The sequence below is a fragment of the Phodopus roborovskii genome, unplaced genomic scaffold (assembly GCF_943737965.1).
Source record: "Phodopus roborovskii unplaced genomic scaffold, PHOROB, whole genome shotgun sequence".
Lineage (NCBI taxonomy): Eukaryota > Metazoa > Chordata > Mammalia > Rodentia > Cricetidae > Phodopus > Phodopus roborovskii.
Window position 1 is genome coordinate 6,401,094 of NW_026126578.1, and position 25,761 is coordinate 6,426,854.

Sequence of the window (25,761 nt, forward strand, 5' to 3'; positions counted from 1 at the left end):
ACTAGCTATGGGTCCAAAGAATTGTATAGGTCCTGTAGGGTTAGCTATGGATCCAAAGAATTGTATAGGCCCTGTAGGGAGAACACAACTTCTTCCATAATGCCAAGAACAACAAAGGCCATTGCAGCTGGGGACCTAAACACTGGGTACTTGATTTGTGACATTCACTGTGACTGGGTTGTCATGTGTCCTCTGAGCTACTTCATATAATCCTCACCACCAGCCTATATGGTCACTGCTAACAGTAACTCCACCATGAAGACAAGAAAACAGACAGAAAGACTGAATAACATGGCCAGAGTCCTACAGCTGGAGAGTGGCAGAGCTGGGATTTGAACCCAGATATTCCACATCTGGAGGTTTGCAGCAGTCTACCCCTTTGCCCCTCCCCATATTTCCAATTCTCCTGCCACTCTGGAAGAACTTTCTAGAAACCAATGTAGCAGGATTGGTTAGTCCAATGGTGGGTTCCACTCTTCAGAGCTCTTCCTAGAGTTCTCAAGCCCAGAGAAGCAAACCAAGGCCCAGAGGCACAGGGTTGGTTGGGCAACAGAAAGAGAAAAGCAGTTTCTCATTTACACCTGGAGCTGAATATCTCACCATGTCCTCTGTCTGGACTTTAGCAAGAAGCAGTATCTGTGCCATGCTACACATGTTCCTGTCTCTTGCTTCCATAGCCAAACCCAAGCATCTCCTCCAGGCAGCCTTTCAGATCCTCCCTGTCCACTTGCCTCACCTCTCCTGGGAGCCATCAGAATGCAGACTTTTTTCTCTGTCTCTCTCTGTGTGTCTCTGTCTCTGTGTGCTTCAGTTATCTGCTTTGTGGATGCTCAGCTGTTGAGAGGGCTTTCTGTGGATTGGGGACTCGGTGAACACATCTCAAGGTGTGACTGGGCAGCCTTCAGCCTTCTTTGGTAGCAGGCACCAGGCTGGATGCTGGGTGCATAGAGAACAGAGGCCAAGTCCCTCTCCTCAGAGTCACACTCACTTCTCTGGTAGCAGAGCAGAGCAGATGACTGGACTTTTTTTTTTTTGGTGCTAGAGCTTGGTCATGCATGGTCCCATGCCCTGGAGTCTGGAGAGCTTGATTAGTGGTAGTGGGGTTGTTAATATGGGGTTTACACCTGTTGGAGACCCTGAAGTAGTGAGCCACATCTGTTTTCAACATTAGCTCTTTGCCTGGGGAGAGGATCACAGCTTCCATCATCTACCCCTAGAACTAGGGTCTAGTGACATTTAAAGCAACATTCAGGTCCCCCATTCAAAGGCAAAGGGCACTCAAGTGTCTCTGCATACTGGCAGGCCAGATACCTGCTGGATGGCGGGTGAACATGGACCATTCTGCCAGAAATTGGCTGGTAGAACATGGGGGCAACATTCAGTATCCCCAAGCAGAATCCTCACCCTTCCAAGGGCCCCACATAGCTGTTTTCAAGCCTGGAGTCAGAATAGATGTTTTCTGTGTGTTCTCTCCCCACTGAATCATGCTACCAGACTTCTGGCTCAGCTAATGGGCAAAGTATCGGTGAGGGCAGGCAGAATGAGAAGAGCCAGCCTCCCCCAGCTTCTCCTGGCACAGGAGGGAAGACCACAGAGACTCAAAAGACACTAGGAAACAGAGAAGTACTAACATGTGACACCGGCGTATCATGAGCTCCACAAATCAAATCAGCTTCAGCACCATGATGTCTAGCAGTGTCCATCTATTAACACACGGCTTGGGGGACAGATTTCTCCAAACCTAGTTGCCACCCATATCCCAGACTGCATTCTTTACTTGAGGGAGTAACTGCTGTCTAATTAGAAAAATCATATTTGCCACTTATTGAGTACCTACTGCATGCCCAAGTCTGCATTAAGCTCTGATAGGAAGCACTGGCTTCATATTGCAGAGGAAGAGGCCGAGGCTCAGGGCAGCCATTGTTCCAGACCACAGGTCCTGGAGAGTCATGGCAGAGACTCCTGCCTGCTCTGGCTTTGCGTAGGGAAATATTCCCACATGGCTACAGTGGGTAACTAGCAGCAGACAGAGTAGGAATGGAGGCACAGCAAGGCTGGGCTCTCTACTCCACCTCTGGGAAAATGCCTCATCTCTGGCGCCTCTGGAGAGATGGGAGTCGCAGAGTGCTTCTCATTAGAAGCCCCAGGCCTGTTCACTCTGTGAACTTGTAGGACAGCCCTACTCCTTCTCTCCAGGGCAGAACCCATAAAGATATCCATCATTTTATCCATCATGGCCTGTAATTGGCTCTCCAGACCATCCCCTCCAGAGTCCTAGTGATCTTCAGACCTATTCAGAGCCTAGATTTGGGACTGCAAGCTGGAGGTGGGGCATGCTGTGACAACTGGCATTGGCTGCATATCTGCAGTGCTGTGGGTCCATGCCCCAGCCAGCCAGCCGGAGGATACCTGGCATGGTGGCAGAGTGGGCAAGGGGCTGGACTCTGAGGTACAACCATAGCATGGAACCCATGCTGTAGCTAGACATGGGCAAGCAGGGCATGGCTCCTTATTGAGTTCCCTCCAGTCATCCTACTGCCCCACCTCAAAGCCAGATGTCTCATGGTTCTCACAGAGGTGGCGGTGGCACCCCTTTAGGCTGACTTGTCACCTTTCTGGAGTGCAGCCCTTACCCAATTGTCTCACTGTTCTTTTCTCTGCAAGTGGCATGGGTCAGATGAGACCTATGATGAGATTCAACCTCCCTGCAAGAATGCAGCTAGACCCTGAAGGCATTTGTGTTTCAGCCCACTTTGGAGACCCCCCCACTATTAGATTTCATGGATGCAGGCCTTGACGCCAACTCCACAGCAGCCTGGGTTTAAGTCTCCCACACCTACCTTCAACAGGTGAGGTTTTGAGGCGCCGGCAGATGGCTTCAGTATCCCCATATGTCTCCTTGATCTTGACCACGGCCTCGGTTCCCCGCAGCTCCATGAGGGAGCGCAGCTCCTCCATGGTGCACCCAAAGTCGCCTCCATGGCTCGACTCATTTCTTTGGTTTTTGGAGTAAAAGTCGCTGTTGGTCATATCACCCATGTTTGCTGAAGTCTCTACTCAGGCTGGGCCTGAGGGTCAGCACTGGAAAAGGGACCTCTGGGTGATGGTTGCGAGTGGCTATCCTCAGTATACCCTCACCAGAGGGTAGTAGCTCCAGGCGGCCAACTCCGAATCCCAGGAGGTGGTGATGGCTGAGGTGGGCTGGCAACAGCACTGGAGAGCTCTGAGGAGTGTTCCCAGGAGTGGGGTGAGGTCCAGGGGCCAGAGAGGCTCAGGGTTGCTGACCCAGGAGTCTCCATTCATTGGAGCCCATGCTGTTCCCTGGGGCTGGCATCTACATGGTCGGGAAAGTTCCTGTGGAGACAATCACAGAGTGGGTGATGAGGATCAGACATTGAAGTCCCATGGGACAGGTGCTTAAGAGGGTCAAGGAAAAGGTGTTGACACACCATCCTCAGGAATCATTGAACACAAAATATACTCTACCGCACTTATCTGCTCAACTTCCCTTCAATACACCTGCATGCTGCCAATCCAATGACTACAATGCTATTCCAGTATTAAGGTATAGTCTGGGAATACTTCAGGACACACCTTAACCCCACATGACACGCTAACTTCCCACACATACCCTGGGGTGCAAATTTCTTCTTGCCAAACATGGCCCAGATGCTATACAACACACCAACTGGTTTCTTGGTGCCTATGCCATTGCCATATACATACCAGCACAGTGTTCCATTTCATGTCACCCTTATAGAGACACCTTTCATGCATTCTTTCACACACTGTCACATCTCTAGACATATAACTGAATGTCCCTTCAAACACATACAGCTTTTCTCTGTTTCCCTTTCTCTGACAGGCCCTATATGTTTACAAATGCTGTTGGTCCATACAATCTGGGACACAACTCATTCTCCACAAGTTCCTGATGCCTCCTCTACAACAATCCCTCTCACAGGCTCCATATCCACCCACAGTCTCTCACCACAGTCCCCCAGATATTCAGGAGACTGCTTTGAGCCCAGAGTTTTGGTTCCTAGCAAGAGAAGGGATCCACGGAACCCTCACCTGGAGCCCCACTGGTCAGCACCAAGGACAGCAGACAGCAGCCCACAAGTCCCTCTGGAAGCAGGGAGGAGGGAGTTACTTCTCCCTGCTGTCCAGGGCATCCGTGCAGGAGTGCAATGGCTGTGGGCTGCCAGGAAGAGAACCCAATCCACTAGGACATCCAACACCAGCAGCCGAGGCCCCAGCAAGCGTTAGGTGACAAAGGGCCCCAGCTGAGCTCAGTTGAGCCTGGCACGGGGATCAGCCCCTCCCATCAGCCACAGCCAGCTGGCCATCCTGAGTGTGCAGTGAAGAGCATGGGATGGAAGAAGGAAGGAAGGGCTGAGCATCACTCCACCCTCCACCTGTCTGACTTTTCTCCTTCACAGGCTTCTTCTCCACATTTTAAAGGCACCCATATCAGGTTGGTGTGTTTCATTTTCTCAGTGGGGAACACCAGGCAGGAAGGGAGCTTGTCCAGAGCTGTGGAGAGCAAGAGGGTGGAGGAGCCTAGAGGGCATGATTTCTTCCTCATCTTTCCTTGGGAATGTTCTCTCAGAAGTGCTGGATGGGGTGGACTGTGCAGGCAAACACTGGCAGGAAACTCATGTCAGAGTTGCATCCTGGCTGAGGCATCCTGTGCCATCCCTCAGGAGGCACTCCTAACATGGACTGGAAATGCAGCATGGCTTAGGGTCACTGAGAGAAACAGGTATCCCATGGAGCAGAACATGGTGTGGACATGATGCACCAAGAGGAGGCCTGGGCACCAGGGAAACAACACATGTCTGGAGCTTCCGTTCAATCCAGAGCTGGTCGTGCAACAACACCATCCTGAGCTCATGAGATCTGACTCACCTCAGAAGAAGGTGAGGTGGAGGTCAACTCTGTGCATGAATAGAAACAATAATCTCTTCTCCCTCATTTTTCTTTGAGACAGAATATCCCCAGACTAGCTATATAGCTGATGATGACCTTGACCTAGAACTATGGGTCTTCCTGCCTTGACTTCAAAAGTGCTGGGGTTACATGTAGGCACCACCCCACAAGGCCTTTCCCCTTCATGTCTTATGAAACAATTATATGTTTCCTAAGCATACATCAGATGCCATGCTAAGAGGTTTCTGTATGTACAGTATCACATGTGAGGGCTATGTGTGCAGGTCAGCAGTATAGTTCTGAAATCCATCCCCACTGACACACACACACACACACACACACACACACACACACACACCATATAACATCATCTTCTAGGAATTAAGTTCCAAGGATGCAGACAGTATATTTCATGTGTTGCTATGGCTAGAATGGTATCTTAGTATCCATCCTGTAAACTATGGATAAATGAATGAAATAAAATGAATGTCTCACTGAGGTATTTTTTTGAGACTCTTGTAGGATGTCCTCCAATGACCTTGAATTCCTGATCCTCAGTCTCTACCTCCCAGATGCTGGCAGTACAGGCATGCACCACCATGCCCAGATTCCCATTGGGTCTTTACAACCCCATGGGGTGGATATTATAATTAACCCCATTTTACTGAAAAAAAAAGAATGGGCCCCATGGGGCTGAAGAAATTTATCGAAGGCCACACAGAAGGGAATTTTTAAACTTTGGACTGTGGCCCACTATGCCACAGGAAGACGCATGTTCTAGGGAAACCTCTTTGGGAAATGCTGGCATCTGAGACTCAGGATTACTATGCTTTCCAAGGCTACAAGATATTGCAGATCCTCAGCAGGACCCTAAACCCAGCATACATCAGCCATAAGAGGTGTGGGGAACTCTCTCAGAGCACGAGGTTGGAGGAGGCTTGGGCCCAACACAGGAAGGACACAGGGACTTGTGTGTTGAGCAACACATTTCCCACTGCAGACTGTGTCTTGTGGAAACCCAAGAAAATAGGAGAAAAAGACCCATCAAAACCAAACAGCTAGAGATGATGATCAAATAGGGCAGAGTGACTTGTAAGGTGAAGATAAAATGAGGTGGAGTATTTTGGACCTTTGTTGGTGTCTGTATATGTAAGGTGTTCTAAGCTCAGGGTAGGCAGACCCCTTGATGGAGGGAGGGGTGGTTAGAAGTCTTTTAGAGCAGGTTTTACCTTCTCAAGGATAAGAGGCAACCTGATGACATACAGACTTTGTATTTGCAACCTGGAAGGCCTTGGTATAGGCAATAGGTGGGTAGCAGAAGGCAGAGGCAGGTGCATCTTCATGACCTCTGGCCTGCCTGATGCTTAGTGGCAGTAAGAGCACTATGGACTTGAGCTCATCTGTGATTTGCATGTGATATCACTCCATAGAAAGCCATTGATTGGGCATTCACTATATGCTAGGCACCTTAGTATGTTACAGGGATATCATCTCAGAGATAACATGATGCAGTGGCTCTGGAAGTTTGCATGCATTGGTTCAGATTTTTTCTTTTTCACCTCCCAGCAGAGGCAGGGACATCAGAGTGTCTCACCTCTGCCTTGGTGAATAATTGCATATGACATACTGAGGACCAGGCATAGTGGATGGAGAAGCACCAGGAAGTGATCATTAGTTAATAATCCACTTTGACAAAGGCTGCCTGGACATCACTACAGATCGCATGTGGACCTGAAGCCAAGGAAGGTGACTTAACTACTCAAGCTCTTGTGGGTTGGCAGCAGTGGACCTGGAATTTGAACCCAGGAGGCATGGGTAGAGAGACTCACTTATTCTGGGAGATCCAGGGCCATGCCTGTGATACTTCCTCAAGGAGTTCTCATGAGGCCTAAACCAAGCACCATATGGGAAGCAAAGTGGCTTGCAAATCACAAGGGGCTTTTAAACCTACGGTGCTGTTTTCTCTCCCTCCCTTGATACCTGTGGCATGGCTTACAGGCACTGATAATTACTTCTGTGGCAGCAAAAGCTGGGAGAAGCGTTAGCAGCAATTATCTCTGTGATCACAATAGCAGGCATGAGCTAATGGGCAGCTATTGATATTAAGAACTATGGGTTAAGATGAACTGATTTCCAACCCTATCCACCATCTATCTTACTTTTTCCCTCTACTTACCACCCACTGGTCTGCCCATCCATCCATCCATCCATCCACTTACACATCTCTCTTTCCATCATATTTCTACCCACCTATCAGCCCATCCATCCTTCAGTACATCCACCCACCCATCCACCATCTGACATGTTCATATATCCATCTATCCATCCTCATCCATTTATGACCCTTCCTTCTTTTTTCTCTTCCTTCCTCCCTTCCTCCCTCCTCCACCTTTCTCCTTCCTTTCCTCCCATCCCCCTTCTACCCACCTATCAATTCACCACTTGTGTATCTACCTTTCTACTCACCCCACTCGTCTTTTCAGTGACAGTATTGTGGGAATGCTTTTGGTGCCAGGCAATGAATAATCAAGATCTGGTCCCTTCCATCTAAGAACTGACAATCAGGGCAACAATGAAAATCATGAATTCCATGCTTGATGTGCCTGCCACCATGGAGAGTCCTGAGTTGATACCTTTTCTTGCATGTGAAAAGAGGCTGCCTCAGAAGAAAATAGAAATACATAACCAGTTGTTGGAGAGATAGTGTGACAAAGTACAGAGGGATGCAAGTGTGGGGTAACCAAATCAGCTACAACTCAGAGATTGAGTCACTCACAGGTGACTCTTCTCCTTCTGATGCTGCTACTTCCCCATCTCTACATCCCACAAGCACCTGAACAAGGTCACCTCCATGCTGAGTGCCTTGTTTTTTAATTTTTAAGATGAAAAGATTACTTTGGAATTTGCTTTGCCTGGGAAAGATGATCAATTAAAAATCATGGGGTTCACAACCACAGAAGCACTTGGTAGAACCAGTGATCTCAGGCAGAGAGAAGGAACAAATGACTCAAAAGTATGTGCCAGCTCTATCAGCTACCAGGCTCCAAGAGCCACATTTGCAGGACTTCCCTCCACCCAGGCCATGGCCTTCCTAGCAGCTGTTATCCTCCTCTGTTTCAAGTGTCATTTTCTCAAAGCTGTCTCTGGTCATTCAGCCTAAATATGTGCCCCTGGCTTGTTGCACAAATCACACTTTACTGCTCAGGCCTGATGAACTATCTGCCCCTTTTGCATGAGGCCTGGAGAGCCACACAAGGACAGAAGCCACACCCCTGTGGAGCCAGCATAGTACTGGCATTCATACATGTTCCATAGATGAATGAAGCCCTAGATGAGTCCTCAGGCTGCCATCTATGAGGTGAATGGATATGTTGATAGGTGGGTGGATGGATGTTGGATAGATGGATGTGCAGGGGGAAGAAGGACAAATGGGTGGATAGGTAGATGAATAAATAGATTGGAGAGATGGAGAGAGGAAGGATGGATGTGTGCCTGCGTGGGATGGATGGAGGGAGGGAGGAAGGGTGGGAGGGAGGAATGGAGGAAGAGAGGTTGAGTAACAGAGCAGCTCACATAGTTCAGTGAGATTTTTCTGCCAGCATACCAAGATTCTGTAGTGTGGCCTTGATCAAGACCCTTTCTTCTCTAGGCCTCAGTTTCCCATGTGACAAGTAAAGAGAGTAAAGTAATCTTCTCCATGGTCCCTTCAGGTTCTGTAGTTCCAAGCCATTCAGAAACCAGAATATTGTGACAATATCAAATTTCTGAATTTGGTTTCACCTTAGCATTTAAATGAGTCTGTATTGTTAGATTTCAGTGAATCAAGAATAGGTTAGGGGACTTTGGAAAAAGTCTTCCCAGGAGAGACATTGGCAGAGGAAGGACATTTTATATACAGGTACATATGAGTTAATTTATATACTATATATAAATTTATAAATTATATATATGTAAGCTCATTTAACAGGGAGTCTATATTTCAAAGGAAAGGTTTTTTAAAAAGCAACCCTTAGCTCAAACCAACAGCTTTTCAGATTTGAGCTGAAGCATGCCTGGTAGCTGGGATGGTTGCAAATGAACTGTCTTCTAAAAATAACTCCTGGATGCCAAATCCTTCTGTTTTAAGAGGTGCTGAATTTAAATGCCACCTGAATATGTATTTTTAAAGTCACCACTTTCTTTGAATCATCCCTGGCAGCAAGAACTGATATGGGGACACAGTCTAGTGGGCAGTTCCTGGCCACCCAGGTATGGCTGTACTGCCTATAAGGCTCTGGCAGGACTCAGTCTGTGCCTTGGTACCCCTTTCCCACATGGAAACCATCCAGTTAGCCTTGCATGGCTTTGTAAAGGTTGACTGAAACAGAGCGTGGCACATTCCCCAGCTATAAGGAAGTATTTGTTACTTGGCGAATGGTCACTTCACTCACTTCATGCTTGTAAGTGGCTAAGCTGGATTGTCCCCTGAGTGCTACCTTAAAAAAAAAAGACTCCGAGTGGACTTTGCTGTGCACTGAAGAAGCCTCACACCTGCTTGGATACCTTCCATTTAGCTCAGCAAGTAGGCGTTGTCCCCTCTGCTCTGGTCTAAATGAACTAATGATCTCTCCCTTGGGACAGGACATTTTCTTTCCTCTCCTAGCTACACAAATGGCAGTGCAGGGAATCTGGGTAAGGGGGCCAGAGAAACAGTAATCTCAGCTCAACAGGCAGGGATAGGGCAACAGAGCTCTTCTGGGCCATCTCCTTTGGGAGGAGGTCATTTTCTTTGCACATGTGTGTTGAAAAGGAAAGAAGCTGACGGCCTCAGGTGAGCATGGGTGTGGGTGTGCAAGTGACTGTGGGATTTGGCTCAGCAGGTGTGTATTATGTGGGGGGGGGGTGTTAGTGTCTATGGGACAAGGCCCGGGGAAGACCCAAGTCAGGGATGTGAGAGAGGGAGAGGTCCTCAGAGTGGGTTAAATGTGTGCTTGGTGTGAGGGACCCCAAAGGATGACAGGAACCACAGAGGCCACTGGACATGTCCATGGGAGTGTGGGAACACTACTGAGTCAGAGATCTGTGCTATCCACATCTGAAGGTTTGAGCCCTGCACTGCACATGTGTTTGCACAAGGGCTCGTCAAAGCGGGCGCTGACAACCTCAGCTCTGTATCCTCATAACTGAGGAATGAGAACAGGGAAAGAGGAGCTGAAAATGAATACCTCTGAAGCAAAGTTACTGCTATTTTTAGGCAACTCCTATTCTGTTAACCAGAAAAGGAAACTTTAAAAAAGGGAAAAAATTACCACAGAGAGAGCCTTGAAAGCCCTGCAGACACAGGTGGCAGGAGCAAGGTGGGTAGTTAGGAACCTGGGGCTTCCTTATAGTGTCTCCCTTAGTGTCAACTCTGCCCACTGTCCCAGAGGAGCTTCCAAATGTAGGGACAAGCATCCATCTCTGGTTCTCCAGATACCTCATACACATACCCATGTATCAATCCAACCATCTACCAATCTACTCATCATCCATCCTCCTATCTACCCACCCACTTAACCATCTGTCAGTGTACCCACCTACCCATCTAATAATCAATCTATACACCCACCTACCACCTAACCATCTTCTACCACCCACCTAACCATATACCCACTCACTCACTTGAGCATCTTCTAGCATATCCACCCACCCACCTAATTATCCACCTACTTACCCACCTACCTCTTCATCTATCCATATACCACCTAACCAGCCATCTACCCACCCACCTGACCAACCACCTGTCTATCCATCCACCTAAATATTTATCACCTACCCACCCATCCACCCACCCACCTAATCACCCATATGCCTTTCATCCATTCATCATCTACCTCCAATCATATACCCAACCATCAATTCATCATGCACCACCTGGCCCTCCATCAATCTACCTTACCCACCTACCCACCTAAACATTCACTCACCCACCAACAACCACTTATCTATTCATTTAGTCACCATGACCCACCACTACCTAGCCATCCACCCACCCATCACTTAACACTTAGATATCTTATCCATCCATCATCTACCACCTAGCCACTCATCCATCCATCTAACTACCATTACCTAACATCTACTCATCCATCCATCTACCCACCTAACCACACACCCAACAAGGTACATCTCAGGTCCTGTTCAGGACACTGGGCTTGAAGGGAGGGAAATACTTAGATCTTCTTCCCCTGAATGGGATCTGCCCATCATGCCACACAGTCCTCACATGAACAGCAGATTATGACCTAGAGACTGAGTTAGTAATCATCACACAAATTTTTGTGTAGTGTTTTTAAGGATAAAACCGAAATGTCCCTTGCCTGGATATCAAACCCTCTGGGTCCCAACCATGTCTCCACCATTACTGCCAACAGCAATTGCATAGCAAGCGCCCTCCATGCCTGTTTCTAATTTCCAGGCAAGGAGGCTAAGGATCCAAGATACAGCAATCGTCAAGGTCATAGGGTAGAATTTGAAATAGCTAAAATAGGTCTTCCTGACCTTTGTTTCCCTGAGCCTTTGTTTATCTGTGTCCTGCAGCCCTTTACCAAGCCTATCCTTGGACAATGTGGCCTCTCTCCTGCCTCCGTTTCTTTTGCTGTAAAGTGCCATTTTCTCTCAGGAGCATTTTAGTGACACCCTTAAGGATTCTCCTCTTCCTCCATACTGGTTTCCTAGGTACACACAATTTCCTGGGCTTTTTTTTTTAATGGCTACTGGTCTCCTGCTGGAAGGACTATCCCAGCTGTAGGCCAAGTCCTGATTGGCTGGGAGAAGAAGGAAGGAGAAATACCCAAATCAGCTGCATGTGCTGGTTATAATTCACCTGCTGTTTGTGATGTACACAGTTTCCCACTGAGGCCTCTGCGCAGCAATGTCTGCCTCACAGGGTGTTTGCTTTGTGTGTTTCAGGCTTAAAGACCTCCCCACTGAAGAAATCTTTGAGTTTCCTGAGCAATCTAAAATAGTCACCTCATAAGTAGGTGTTCACGAGAAGGGTTCAGTGCAGCAAACGGAGAGGGTTTAATCTGGGTTTCAGGAGAGGGATGTGTAGTGAGAAGCCTGGGGATAGTGTCATACCTGGGCTGGGATGAGTGATTTGGACATTATCCTCTGAGTCTAGACACATGCCTCAGCCAACTCTCAGAATCATTTCCTGCTTTATGGCAGCATGGAAATTTGTTAGGTCCTCTGCACTCCTGAAAGCTCTGAGATCCCACAGTGACCGTCCCTTTCTGACATTGCTCCCTCGGCTCTCCCCAGTTTACTGCTCTGTCCTCACAGGCTACACGCAGAGTCTTAAAGAAAGGAGGGATAACCACAGTCTTGGGTTCGAGGCCCCTGTTTGCTTAGGGCTATGATATATAATCTCCACAACCCTGGCATTTTCTCTCTGGTTTCCAGCAAAGCAATACTACCACAGACAGGCCTCTAGCTGACTGATGGAAGGTGACTGTGGAAGGATGGGGCTGGGGATGACTGGAGGAGATGTTGGGAGGGACTGGGTGTCAGGGAACCTGACACCATCAGCCTTCTGCCACCTCCTGCAACCTAACCAGCAGATGCTGGCATATGAGCTGTCCACATGGTCCTGGTTCTGAAACAGGTTCACTCCTTCAATTCTGCACCCTGAAGAAGACACCAGTGCAATAAAGCTCCACTTGGAGCTGTCCTCAAGGCTGAGGTGCTGATCTGGAGGGAGGGTGGAACTGGAGGAGGGCATGGCAGGGAGCTGTCCATGGCCTATGGTGCTGATAAGACTAAGTGTTGTAAATGCCCCTAAAGCTCTTCAGGACAATGATACTAGATGTCAAGTGGAGGAGTTGAGAACTAAGAGTTAAAGTGTCTGGATATGAGATACAACATGTGGGTGCTTGGAAAGAGCACTGAGTCTTTTCATGAGTTCTTGAGCAAGCACAGGGAAGTTATCACTCACATTCAATAGTGATACTCAAAAGGGTCTTTCTCAGGAAATAGGAGCTGTTGCAGTAGACACATCCAGGCAGAAAGATAGCACCCTGAAAAAGATCGCTCAGTGCCCTTAAGTGCATGGCCAGAGAACCCATCAGTACACTGTCACTTGCCCCCACCTCTAGAAGTGCAAGCAACCAGTGGTTTATTCTTTGTTTCTGTGCAGTCTTTGGGCCTTGGCTCCTACTGGAACTAAAGGCATACTTATTTAGGTTTTGGGAAGCCCCTTGCTGAACTTACTAAGTTATTTTCTCCATGGGGAAGGGGAGAAAAATCCATACCTAGAGGTGCCAGCGATAAGCCCAAGTTGGGAGATTGCTATACAATATTTCAATGAATCCCTTGGGATCTAGATTAATGAGGCATAGAGAAAATGCTTCTGTATAGTCAGAGTTTGCAGAAGTCCGTAAGTCTATGAGGGACAAAAAAGGCAAAGTAGGACTTAGGTTACATGAACAGAGCAGTCAGCGTGATCCTGTGGCAGGCGGCATCTTGCAGCATAGACAAGCCACTGCTCTTCTTCTTCTATGCTTCAGCTGAGGGGTCCCTGGCTTGATGGCTGTGTACACATTGCCATCATGCTTGAGCCCAAGTTATCTCCATGCAGAGACTCCTTGGAGGAAAGCTGGTCATCTCTGTGATACTTAGAAGAAGGGCATCAAAGGCCAGGAAGCCACAGTAGCTGTGGTTGGTACTTGGGTTCCCACCCCCATCTTAAAGGTGTCATTTCCTTTATTATATAATAACATCTCCAGGGGCTTGATGTTCCCAGAACAGAGCTGTTCAGAGACAGTTTGTTGAGGGCTGCTTGTGTTGGCACCCCCAGAGGCTGATTAAAACAGAAGTATGATCCCTCACCCTGTGTGGATGGAGGAGTATCTGAAGGTGTAGGCTGGTAGTTTAAAGAAGATCCTGGTTTTCCATACTTGATACTTCCTTACTACAGGTTATGGCTCAGAACTATTCTGGATATCTATTTCTCATTCATTAAATGCCACTTTCTGATAGGCCAGGGCCTCATTTGGTTTTGGAGATGGTTGAAAGCAGCCAACTTCAGGGACTGGAAGTCTCTAGATACTTGCCTATGAGGGATGTCCTCTCCAACTTCCTTCCCCCTTCTTAGGGGTTTTCCTGACAATGTTCTCTGGAGCTTGCCATGGTCCTACCTTTGGCACTTGTAAAACCTCTCCACCCCTTGGCAATGCTACCCACCTGGCATCAGCCTGCTTCCCAATATAGGTGTTTTCATTTGTCTTCTCCCACAGGATCTATGACTGACCTCCCCATGGCTGCCAAGTGTTCCCTGTGGTGATGTCTGGGCCCTCAGACATCCTCAGACATACTTATCCTTCTGTAGGACCTGTGATCCTTGTGGAATCTAAAGTACTTCCCCAGTAACACATCCCTCTTTCATAGCCAATCAGGTACCCATACCTGGACAGCTCGTTTCTCCTCCCCTTCTTAGGCTCTGCACTCTGGTCCAGCCAACTCACTCACATCCTAGGCTCTCCCTACCCCACACCCTCCTTTCACCCCTTGCAGAAAGCTTGGTGGCAACAGCCATGAATAAAAGGCCCCTGTGAGGCAGGTGCTACATTGTGTTCTGTAAACCTTATCCTATAATAGTGTGAAGAGAAGAATACATGATATCTTTTTGGCAGATTAAGAAATTGAAATTGAGGCTCAGAAATGTAAAATAACAGCTTCCCCAAGAACATACAGCTGAGTGGCATCACCCAGAGTAGAATGAGGTGTAACTCTGTACCCACATGGCTCATCACCTTTTGGTTGGGAAAATGATACAGTGAGTAAAGCGCTGTCTGCACAAACATGAAGGCCCGAATTCAGATCCCTAGGCCCCGTGTGAAAACCTGGGACTGGTTTCCTGACCTGTAATCACAGTACCTATGGTCAGACACAAGTGGATCCTGGAAGCTCACTGGGTAGCCATCCAGCCAAAAATGTTGAGCTTCCAATTCAGTTAGAGACCTTGCCTCAAGGTAAGAAGGAGAGAGACAGGAAGAAACTCAGCTTCCTGCTTTGGCTTCTGAATGTACTTCTAGGGAAATAAGTACCTGTACACTCATGTGCATACACCACACCCCACCACAACCCCAGTTCCCCAGAATACACACATATTACACCATACCACACATATCCATACATTACACCACACACAGATCTCCCCTGTCTCTTCCCCTCCACACACATCATACACACATACCACATCCACACACTACACATATATCATACCATATACATACACACAAACCCACACCACACATATGCACATACCACGCACATATACCATACACACATGCCACACCATACCACACACATACACCACATATATCACATACACAGCACACATCACACACAACCAGATACTCCACATACATCCTTCTTACATACTACCACACAAAATATACCATACAATACACCACATGCCCATACTCACACCACAAACATACATACATACATACATATATCTCACATAAACCCCAACATATCACATCATACATACACATACCACATTACACATACATACACACACCATAAATATATACCACATACATATACCACACACCCGTATATACCTGCATACCCACAGTCACATGACCCCCCCCACCACACACCGTCTAAAACCCTTGAATAGCTCCCTGGTGGCTGTTTTAAAGAAACCTATTCAGGGCCTGGCCTTCAGGATCCTGTCCAGCTGGCTCTACACCAGCCCCTGGGACTCTGGTCTAATGGTACCATCTGCCATTTCTGATCTAATTCATGATCCTAACTCCCACCTCGACACATGTCCCCACTTCCAGGAGGTCAAAGCACTAGGTGTCTGATAACCACAACTTTACTTCCAAGACAAGCCAACTTCTCTGTAAAGTTCTCCATACCCTGCCCCACTTCAAAGCCCCACCCTCCCAGCTGCCACGACTTCCATAGGCTCGCTCATGCTTCAACACCACAGCCTTGCGGTGTGGTTTGTCAGATCACAGCACATATAAGTGTGAGCACTCTGAGAACACAGTCCTCAGCCCGGCTGGACTCTGCCACTGCTGTCTATGCTATTGATGAGGGAACCTAGAACAAAAGTCTCATGGTGACGTCTACATCTCCCAGCTGAAGCTGGTGGCCTTCCTGGGGTTGTCAAGGGTCCTCTCTGGAAGGGCTTCAAGCCCTCAGGCTCCCCCAAATGTTCTTACCCTTCTGTGAGTCCTGTGCTCTTTGTGACAAGAACAGATCAACCTAGTGCCCTCTCACTAGGGGCAGTTACTGTGCCTGCCTCTTCGAGCCCAGGCCCAATCCTGTGGCATAGTAGCTATCAGGACCTAACTTCCTACCTAAGGAAGCAGTGACTGGGCAAGCTGGGGAAATTGGCTGGGGTCACTGTGGGATCTGAATTCAGGACTGTTGCCTAGGCTTCAGCTCCAAATCATCAGTATGACGAAATGCCCTGGTGTTGGGGTATACAGATGGCATTCAAGTGGAGGTGTTCCAGCCCTTCTGGTTCAATGGTGTGGTGATATTATTTATGACTTACTAAAACTTGCCTGACAATTCAGAAAGCAAATTCAGCCACAAGCCATGGAAGCCAGGCATACACCTGTAATCCCAGCAGCCATAAATAAGGAAGTGGTGGTACACACCTTTAATCCTAACACTAGGGTTTAAGAGGTAGACAGATCTCTCTGGGTTCAAGGGCCACCCAGAGACACACAAGATTGAATCAGTCTAAAAGAGTAACAGGTCACATGCCTTTAATCCCAGCACTAGAGGGGTATAAAAGATAGAAGCAGGGACTTCAAGATTCAGTAGGAGGCATTCATTCTCCAGCAATGCTGAGGAGAGGTTATGGTCTGAGGCTTGGTGAGAGTTCATGCAGACAAGATCAGCCCATTCAGCTTGAGGTGGAGGTAAGAAGCTAGTGGCCAGCTGCTTTGTTTTTCTACTATTCAGCTTGAAGTTTGAACCCCAATATCAGTCTTTGGGTCATTTGTTTTTCATGTTACATAATGGGGTCAGGTCCACATGTTCACCATACCCAGTGTTAGGTATTGTGGGGATATACACAGTCTATCCCCCAGTCTTCTCCCTTAGTCCCTCCCTTGGTCACCTCAATCCTGGAGGTCAGAGCCAAGCCATTCAGAATCTACAAAGGAGATATCCAGGCCACACAGGGAATATGGGGGCCTATGACATCTCCCCCCACCCTAGGCTTGTCAACTGCATCATCTGTCCACTCTCTGTACTGTAGAAACACATGCCCTGCAGGCCTTGGGCTGGTAGGCTGGCCAGTGATTCTCCCAGCTAGAAGTAATCAAGGGGGACCCAGTTCACTTTGCAACCCTCCCCTGACTTGGCACGGCTGTCCCCGGCCATTGCGGAGACACGCAGAATCCACTTGGTATGTTGAACAGATGGTGCCACCTCTAAAAATAACTATGCTGTACCACACTCCCCGGCACAGCCGAGGCCTGCGACAGAAGGGGGTCCGGGTAAGGGTGGGGGCTGCTAGATGCTCTCACCAGCCATCTGTGAGGGGGCAGATGCGAATGCAGCCTCCTGGGGAACATAGGCCCAGAGGACCCGAGCCTTGTTAAAGCTACGCAGAGCCCTGGGCTTCATGCCCAGGCTCCAAGATGGAGGTAAAAGTCAGTGAGGATGGGAAGGCAGGAACAATGTACTCCTTTGAACTTCTCCTCCTGTAACCCTCAGCAACCTCACTCCAGTGGCCGACATGGAGTTCTGAGATCATAACTGCAGTGTCCTCTGTCTGTCTCTTTGTCTCTCTGTCTCTCTCTCTCTGCCTGCCACCTCCCACCCCATTGCTGCTCTCCAAGGCCCACACTTTCCAGTAATGGCTCTTTAGACAACTTCTCCAGCCACGAGACATCTCACCCTGTGCTTTCCTGAAGCATGGGCCATTTCCCTTGCAAGTGACTATGACCTGAGTTCCTTTGCTCAGTGCATGTGGCCGGGTGGGCCTCAGTTAGATCCCTCTCTCTGCCTCTGCTGAGTAGCTATGGTGCAGTTGGGTCACCTACCCCTCTTTTTCAAGTGGGGTTGGAAGGTCATTGAAAGTCCCACAATGACAGAGGATAACAGTTTTCTAGAAGGGAAGTGGAAGGTGCTGGCACAGAGCCACGGAGCAGCTGTTGGTGGGGCTGGACACAGTTGTCACCCTCCTGAGCCACCAACTTCCTTCTATTTCCTAATGCTCCAAGGGTGCACACACTTTCATCCTGGGCATGATTCTCCCTGAGTGCCTGTCCCCCAAAGACCGGTCTGGCAGGCCAGAATGCACTGTCCTCATTTCCTGCCAAGAACCTAAAGATCCTAAGTTCCCATATAGATTCAAACCTCAAACCCTGAAGGTGCCTCCCTCTGCCTCTCATCTCCATTCTTCCTGCCCTGAAGTCCCCTTCTCCACAGTTCCATGTTTGAGGAGGGTTTTTGCCTGGTCTTAATCCCTGACATGTTGTATTTTACAGTCCCCTCCAATGCTAGGCTCAGATCACATTCCCTTCAGGGCTGTCTCCCCTAGCATGTGATTGGGGAGTTCCAGCTGGGGCTCGGATGCAGGTCCCCAAGCTGGGGTCTCTCTGAGTGTGAACTCTACATTACAATGGATAGGCAAGATCAGAGGAGTCACCTTGTCTCTCTCCAGTGCTGGGTCAGGCACAAAGTGGGTGCTAGGTTCACAGACACAGCTGTGAGTATCTCTAGTGGTTGACTCCCATTTCCTGCCTGGAGAATACTTAGGAGAGCTATCCCCAGAGCCCATACACTCATAAATCTCAGAAGTGTCCCTGAGTTTCCAAGCTCACTTGAATCTAGTTAGGGGCAGACCTTGGAGGTGGAGGTCCCTGTGATGCCCAGATTCCCCACAGCATTTGGGTTAAACTTGAGTCCACATGCTTCCCTTGGCAGGGGGCTTACTCCATGTCCATACAGTCTGTGCTAATGCACTGGTCCCGGAGTCCTCTTGGATAAGTGGGGTTTTCCATTTCCTAACCATCTGTATCGTTATCTAGGTCCCTAGTGTATTTGAAGCATTCTTGCCACCACACAGGCCACCGCCACGTCTCCAACTACACAGGTGCATCCAAATGTGCCAGGCAGGAAAAACACGTACAGTTGTGCAAGCACATGCACAGACTGAATCTGTGTGTCAGAGCAGGATAAAGTGTGTGTGTGTGTGTGTGTGTGTGTGTGTGTGTGTGTGTGTGTGTGTTATGAGGTATGTTAAACCAAGAAAGATGACAGAGCCTACCTAGCATGAAGCAGGGCTTTTGATCCCTGCAGGTTGGGAAGCAGGTGGGTAGTGTTTAGGGCCATTTGTAAGGACAAGAAAGAAGGCTGTCTTAAGCTGACACCTTGCTTCATCTCTGTGACTGTCACAGGTGGTCCTAGACCTTCAACTTTGAAACCCCCAAATCATGCCCGTGGGTAACTGGTTTCCAGGGAAATCAGCCAATAAGGCAGACTATGAACAAAGTGTAACAGCACCCAGCATTTGAAGCCAGTGCTTATTGGTAGCTTTTATTTTGACATTTCAAAAGACCCATTTGTTATTTTCATCTCACAGGTGAGGAAACTGAGACCAGAAGGGTTCAGGGGCTTGTGGTGGGTGCTACAGAGAGCAACACCTCGAGGTATCACCTCAAGGGTCATGGCCATGCACAGAGTACACACCTTCATGGCCATCACTGCAAACTATGCCAGGGAGACTCAAAGTTAACTGTCCCTGTTCCACATCTTTCCTCTGGGCTTAAGTTTCCCCATCTTTCCCAGAGGGAAGTCAGGATATATGGCTGCAATAGTTCCACACTGACTCTCACTAGGACTTTGGCATAGAAAAGCAGGCTCCCTGGCTCACACATCTTATCCTTTGCCCCAGTGAGCATGTGTGTACTCCTAAGTCATAGTTGTATCTGCTGGCTGCCTACATATCTATGTGTGAAAAATAACTCATGTAATAAAACCATAAAAATCAACTCAAAGATGCCTTATGAATGACCCACTATGCATTAGCATATGCTGGTCCATTGCTTCTGCTTCTTAGCCTGGTATACTCCCAGAGAGCCCAACTCAACGGACCCTTTCTCAATAAATCAAATGCTAATTCCATTCTCCAGGCAGAATCAACCGAACCATCCTTGAGATTTGGCCATTTGTGTCCTGCAAGGGCTCATACATACCTAACAGACACAGCTGTCTCCTGCAAGAGGACACAAAGAAAAGCACCAGCAGGAATTCAACCTTGGCCCAAGAAACTGTAAGCCTCAGACACATTCGCTTCCCAACACTGTGTCAAAACACAAACATAAAGTGAGCACTGAGCACCTGTTGTATACTTAGCCCTGACCCAGGGAGGGTCAAAACTGAGGTAGACATGAAGGTCAGGAGGGTCACCTTTCTGGCAAGGAGCTGGCCAGATGACTAATGCCATCTGAGAGAGTAGTAACAGACTTAAAAGTAACCAGGAGCCACCACATGTTGCCACCCCTAGGGTTGCTCCCTGGAGTCCCATTTCTCTGTGCATGTCTCGATGATGTACACAGAAGTCCCCAGATAGATGCCCTGATTTTCTTTATCATAAAGATGGAGAAACTGGGGTTCACTGAGGTGGGGTGATGGGCCAAGGTCACACAGATGGGTGAAGACCAAGCATCAAGCCCATACCTTGACCTTAGTGCGCAATAGACTCCTGGACTTGAACTTGGGGCATCTGGAGTTGCTCTGTGGAGTGCAAGATGGAGTTCTAAAGAAGAGGAAAGGTCAGGGCTGTCTTCTCCCTCCTCCCAACCAGAGGGGAGGATGCAGCAATGGAAGACTCCATCTCCAGCATTCCAAGAAAGCCCCAAGATGATTCTCTTCCTGGACTCTGTGGACAGGTGTGAGGCCAGGCCTAGAGCAGGAACAGGTAAGGGGCTTTGATGACTTGGGGCTGGGTTGGAGGGGGTGGTAAGCAGATGGTAGCCCCTTATTGTGCTTGAAGAAGTCAAGCGGGGAACGTGGGAGCTGCCAGCCTGGCCATATCACCTGCTGTTAGTAGCAGCCCTGGGCTGGAGGGCTGGCAGCCACCCAGTATGGATTTGCTGACGAATGGCAGGCCCTGGGGAGCCTCAGCCACCAGCCTGGCCCTGTTCCATGGCTGCTCTGTTACCTCATTATAAATAAGGGCTGTCACTTGAAGAGACTCTACATTCTAACCTCCTGTAACCACGGAGTATGGAGCAAAGTGGCCTCTGCACAGATGAGGAGACTGAGGCTCCAAGAGGGTCAGTGATATGTTTGACAAGGTCACTCAGGCTCTGTCTTGGTCCAGAGCGAGGCCCAGGGACCCTTGAGGTGCCGAGGATGGGGCATGCAAGGAGACACTGCGGGCACTCAGGTTCTCCGTGATGCACGCTCCCACTCCACTACCATCTGTCTGCTGGGCTATTTCCGTCTGCCGGAAGCACCCAGGGCCCTGCTCCAGCTCTCCCCAGCCCAGGGCAGAGAGCAGAGCCTACAGAGACTGTAAGCACTCTTCAGGGCGACAGCTCCAGGAGAGCAGAGTAGTTACTGGGATCATAAAGGATGTTTAATGAGAGCGATTTTGGTGCCCAGTTTCTGCAGCCATGGCTGATGTCAGGGGCAATGCTCATTTCCACTCATCTGGTAAACTCTTGCAGGGGGCCTCCCACAGACAGCCTGTGCCCTGAGGCAGGACCGAACTGTTCTTAAACTGTTGGGTGTGGTTTCCTCTCTGCTCAGCATAGGGCATACACACATACTGTAGCAGCTTAGTAAAACTAGTGGGAGGGAAAAGCCAGGGGACATTTTTGTGTATGTGAAGCCCCTATGCTCACTACTCCATAGGTGTCAGCCCCTTTGATTCTCCCCAGAGTGATAAGGCCAGCCCTTGTCACTATCCAACTTCACAGATAAGAAAACCAAGGCAAAACAAACAAACAAACACACACACAAACAAAAAAGCCGCTGGCCTGCTAGGGCCACTTGGGTGATGTGCAGAGCTGTGGGCACTGGTGGAAGGGACAAGGCTGAGAGAAACCCTGTGGAGAGGCTGAGGATATGGGGGTGGTGTGGTTGGTTATGTGCGGCACCCTGGGAGCTGGCATCAGGCTTTTAAGGGGCTCAGGAAGTCCTTTATGTCTGGGGGCAAACTTGGGTAGAGGGTGGCAGTGACAGCCACTGTGCCCGCTGGCAGCCAAAGGGAGCTCGTTTCTCTGAGCCCAGGCATTCATTCCTCCTATAAAGCTACCCAGGGCCAAGGACCCGCTACAGGCAGACCTGTGCAGCCACGGGAGGCAGGGAAGGCCTCCTTCTGAGACTGGCCCTGCCAAGGGTCCCTGGACTGAGTCTGTCTCTCCCTTGTGCGGCCACCACTGCACACCCTGACACCCAAGCCTTTCTGGCTCACACCTCAGTTTGCTAGGCAACCAGGCAGGTCATCCTTTCCTTCAGCCAGCTTGAGTTTCCAGAGGCAGGCTCCTGGGTGTGACATAAAAGCAACTGCCTAGCAGGTTTGGGGGGGGGGTACCAACACACATCTCAGACCTGGGCAGTGATCCTGTGGTCACTGTGTGGGTGGGGAGTCCTAGATCCAGGAGCAAAAGAGAATAACCCGAAGTGACTAAGGTAACATAAAGGTAAAGGAAGTTAGGTGAGGACCATGAGTCTGTCTCCAACCTGGAGGCTGAGGCAGAAACAACAGCTTACAAGGTGATAAATACCTCCTCATTTGGGGGCTGACTACATGTCTTCTCTATGGTGGCCCGTCTCACCTATAAAGCAACATAGTAGGGGGCGGACAGTGTTCTCGTGACCACTTCACAGATGGAGAAACTGAGGATTGTAAAAGCGGCCTTACCTCTGTGAGGTCACCAGGTCACTGAACAACAAAGGCCAGACAGCCCCAACCCCAGGCATTGCCAAGGTCCCCAGGAGGCCAGAGGCCTGCCTGACAACTGGCTGAGGCAAGAATGAGGGGTTTGATCTCATGTCCCTGGCTCAAAGGCTTGAGCCTGGCCCACTGTGCCCAGGCTACCAGCAGAGCCTCTTGCCTGGCCCAGGAGCCTCCTGGCCTCAGAAATACCAGAAATACCAGTTGAATTTCTCTGAACCCGGTGAGGTCTCCAGGGGGAAAGCCCCAAACTCCAGCTCTGAATAGAGCCAGCACTCCTTAAGCGGTGACCCTTGATTCTGGAACTGGACCTGACCCCTACTCTCTTTCACCCTTGCCTCCTGAAACCTGAGTCTGGGCTAGGCAGGGACACCCCTGCTACCGTGGCAACATTACACTGGATACTGACCTGGGGACCCACTGGCATGCAGGGGGAGGGGCAGGCTTCACTGCAGAGGGAAGAACTGGAGTGGTAGAAAGCAGGCAGCCTACTTGGCCAGGCTAGGGAGAAGCTGCTATTTACAAGCCCAATGGCTGCCTGGGCCTATCTGCCCCAGATGCCCAGCTATAGCCCCCATGGAGAAATGGGCTCAGAAACACCCTTTTACCCAGCACAGAACTTCCTACACCCACCTTTGTGCCCAGCTGGCCTTGTCCCTGAGTACCCAGGGAGGTGAGCTTGGGCTCTAGTTTTAAAGGTGGTTCAGCTAGAGTGTGTGATTATGACTATGAACACATGTGTGTAAGTTTTCTAGGAATTTTTCTTACTAGACAGAGGGAAGGAGATGAGGGAGGGAAAGAGAAGGGTAAGATGGAAATTAAGATGGAGGCTGGGTGGGACAAGGAGAGAGAGGGAAGGAGGGAGGGGGGGAGGGAGGGAGGGAGAGAGAGAGAGAGAGAGAGAGAGAGAGAGAGAGAGAGAGAGAGAGAGAGAGGAACCAGAGACTCAGACTTTGGTGGAGGGGACTTCAGAGGAACCCTGATGGCCAAGGCCTTGTCTGGCCATGTAGAGGGGAAAGCACCCCGGGGGTCGGTGCAGTGGCTGTAGGAGAGGGTCTGTACCCTGCCTTCTGTATCGAATGTTTGGGCCCTGGGCCTGTTCCATCCCTGACACTATTCCTCACCCTGCCTGCCTGGGAAACAGGGCAAGGATTGCTCCAAGGTCACCAGAAGCCACTGGGAAGCTCTCTGCTCCTGTGGCTTGCCGGGCTGTCTGCCCTCAGATCTGGGTTATTTTGGGAGCTGTTCCTCCCTGTTCAGGGACCAGTGGTTGCTGACAACATTCTCTCAAGGAATCTTCTCACTGATGTCCCTGCTTCTGGGAACCTCCCCCAACTGTCTCAGAGCGAGTTCTGTTGGGGCTGTGCCTTCTGCACTGAAGGTGTTTGGTTCAAGGAGCCCCACTTAGGCCAATCTGCCATCCCCATCCCCAACAACTGTGGGGTTCCCAATGGCAGGGGTGGTTTAGGTTCCTGAGCATTGTTCACATCATGTAGGGTCCTGTTGGCCGAGGATAGCCTGAGTGCCTCAGGGGCCAGGTGTGTGAGCTTCATCAGTATCCCATGTGTTACACAGGAGGACACTGAGGTCCTGCAGGGTGGAAACTATTGAATCAAGATCCTACCCAAGGCAACATGATTTCAGTGCCCACTCGATCATCATGAACATTGTCATGTTCATGTCTCTGCTCCAGAGCCTTCTTTGGCTCCTTGGGGTCTTCTAAGATCAAAACCACATATTATTTCTGGTGTTAGATACTTTCTTCTATTTCATGATCCTTTCTGATCCCATTCTCTCTCTCTCTCTCTCTCTTTGATCTACTTTTAGCCCTTCCTACTTACTGATTTATACGCTCAAGGGTGACGAAATGAGCATATACTGTGTATGCTTCTCTTGGTGCAGGCAGACTGCAAAATACTATGAGTGAAGATGATGTTACCATTGGGAGGGGAAAGAAACAGTTCTGCAGAGCGGATGCCGGTAAGTCAGGCTGTGTGCCAAGATGGAGGGGTCAGCCAGGGGTGGGGAGGGGCAGTGTTGCTTTTAATAAACCACAGGAGCCTAACAGGTCATGGGTGGTATCAGAGTGATGCCTGGAGCCTGGGTTCACTCCAGAGCTGGAGGGATACCTCTTACGGCTTCTTGGTGGGACAGTAAATTGTGTTTTTAAGGTCTGCTGCCTCAATCAGGAGTGTGATCAAGAACAGAGGAACTGAGGAGGCTCCTGTGTTGCAGAGGTGAATGGGGATGAGGTGGCGGCGGCGGAAGAGGTGGGGACCAAGGGTTAGGAGGTGGGCTGCACAGAATGGGCTGGCAAAGAGGACACGGGAAGAGCAAGGGAATGGGTGGGAGGCTCGGGTTGAACACAGCTAAGTGTCTGGTTTGGGACTTGGTGATACCGAGAGGCTTGCAAGACACCCAAGAAGATGTTGAGTGAGCGCCCTAGCTGCAGACAGAAATGTGGGCATCAGCAGCTCCTGGCCAGGGTTTATAGGGCTGGGACAGGGTGAGATCGTCTCAGGAAAGAGTTTGAACAGCCTGGAGGAGGCTCAGGGCTGAGGCCTGGCCTTGAAAGTCAAGAAGAGGACAAAGAGCCACACTTCACATGGGCAGCCCCCACCAGGTGACTCCCTGCTCAGGAACCTTCCATGGCTCCCTACTGTCCACACAGCAAGGTTTAAAATCACTAGGTAAACACATCGGCTCTGCTTTGATATATAGGCTGCCGCTCTGTTTCAAGCCTGGGCTGCAGGCAGGAAGAGCAAGAGTAGGAAGTGGCAAGAGGATCAGGTATGGTGGGCGCAGAAAGTGGGTGCTGAGCCTCCTACCTGCGGGGACAAGGGGGGAGAGAGAGAGAGAGGGAGAGAGAGAGAGAGAGAGAGAGAGAGAGAGAGAGAGAGAGAGAGAGAGAGAGAGAGAGA

At 49.5% G+C, this 25,761-nt stretch overlaps 1 protein-coding gene across 9 annotated transcripts in view; it reads right to left on the reverse strand.

The window, feature by feature from the left end:
• The window catches only part of Atp2b2 (ATPase plasma membrane Ca2+ transporting 2), a 173,056-nt gene that overhangs the window by 95,179 nt on the left and 52,116 nt on the right, over window positions 1-25,761 (reverse strand). For all 9 annotated transcript variants that reach the window (XM_051203563.1, XM_051203560.1, XM_051203559.1 and 6 more), the window contains exon 2: window positions 2,841-3,354. In XM_051203563.1, coding sequence (XP_051059520.1) covers window positions 2,841-3,039 — 199 coding nt within the window. In that variant the 5' untranslated portion in view covers window positions 3,040-3,354. The remainder of the gene's footprint in view (window positions 1-2,840; window positions 3,355-25,761) is intronic.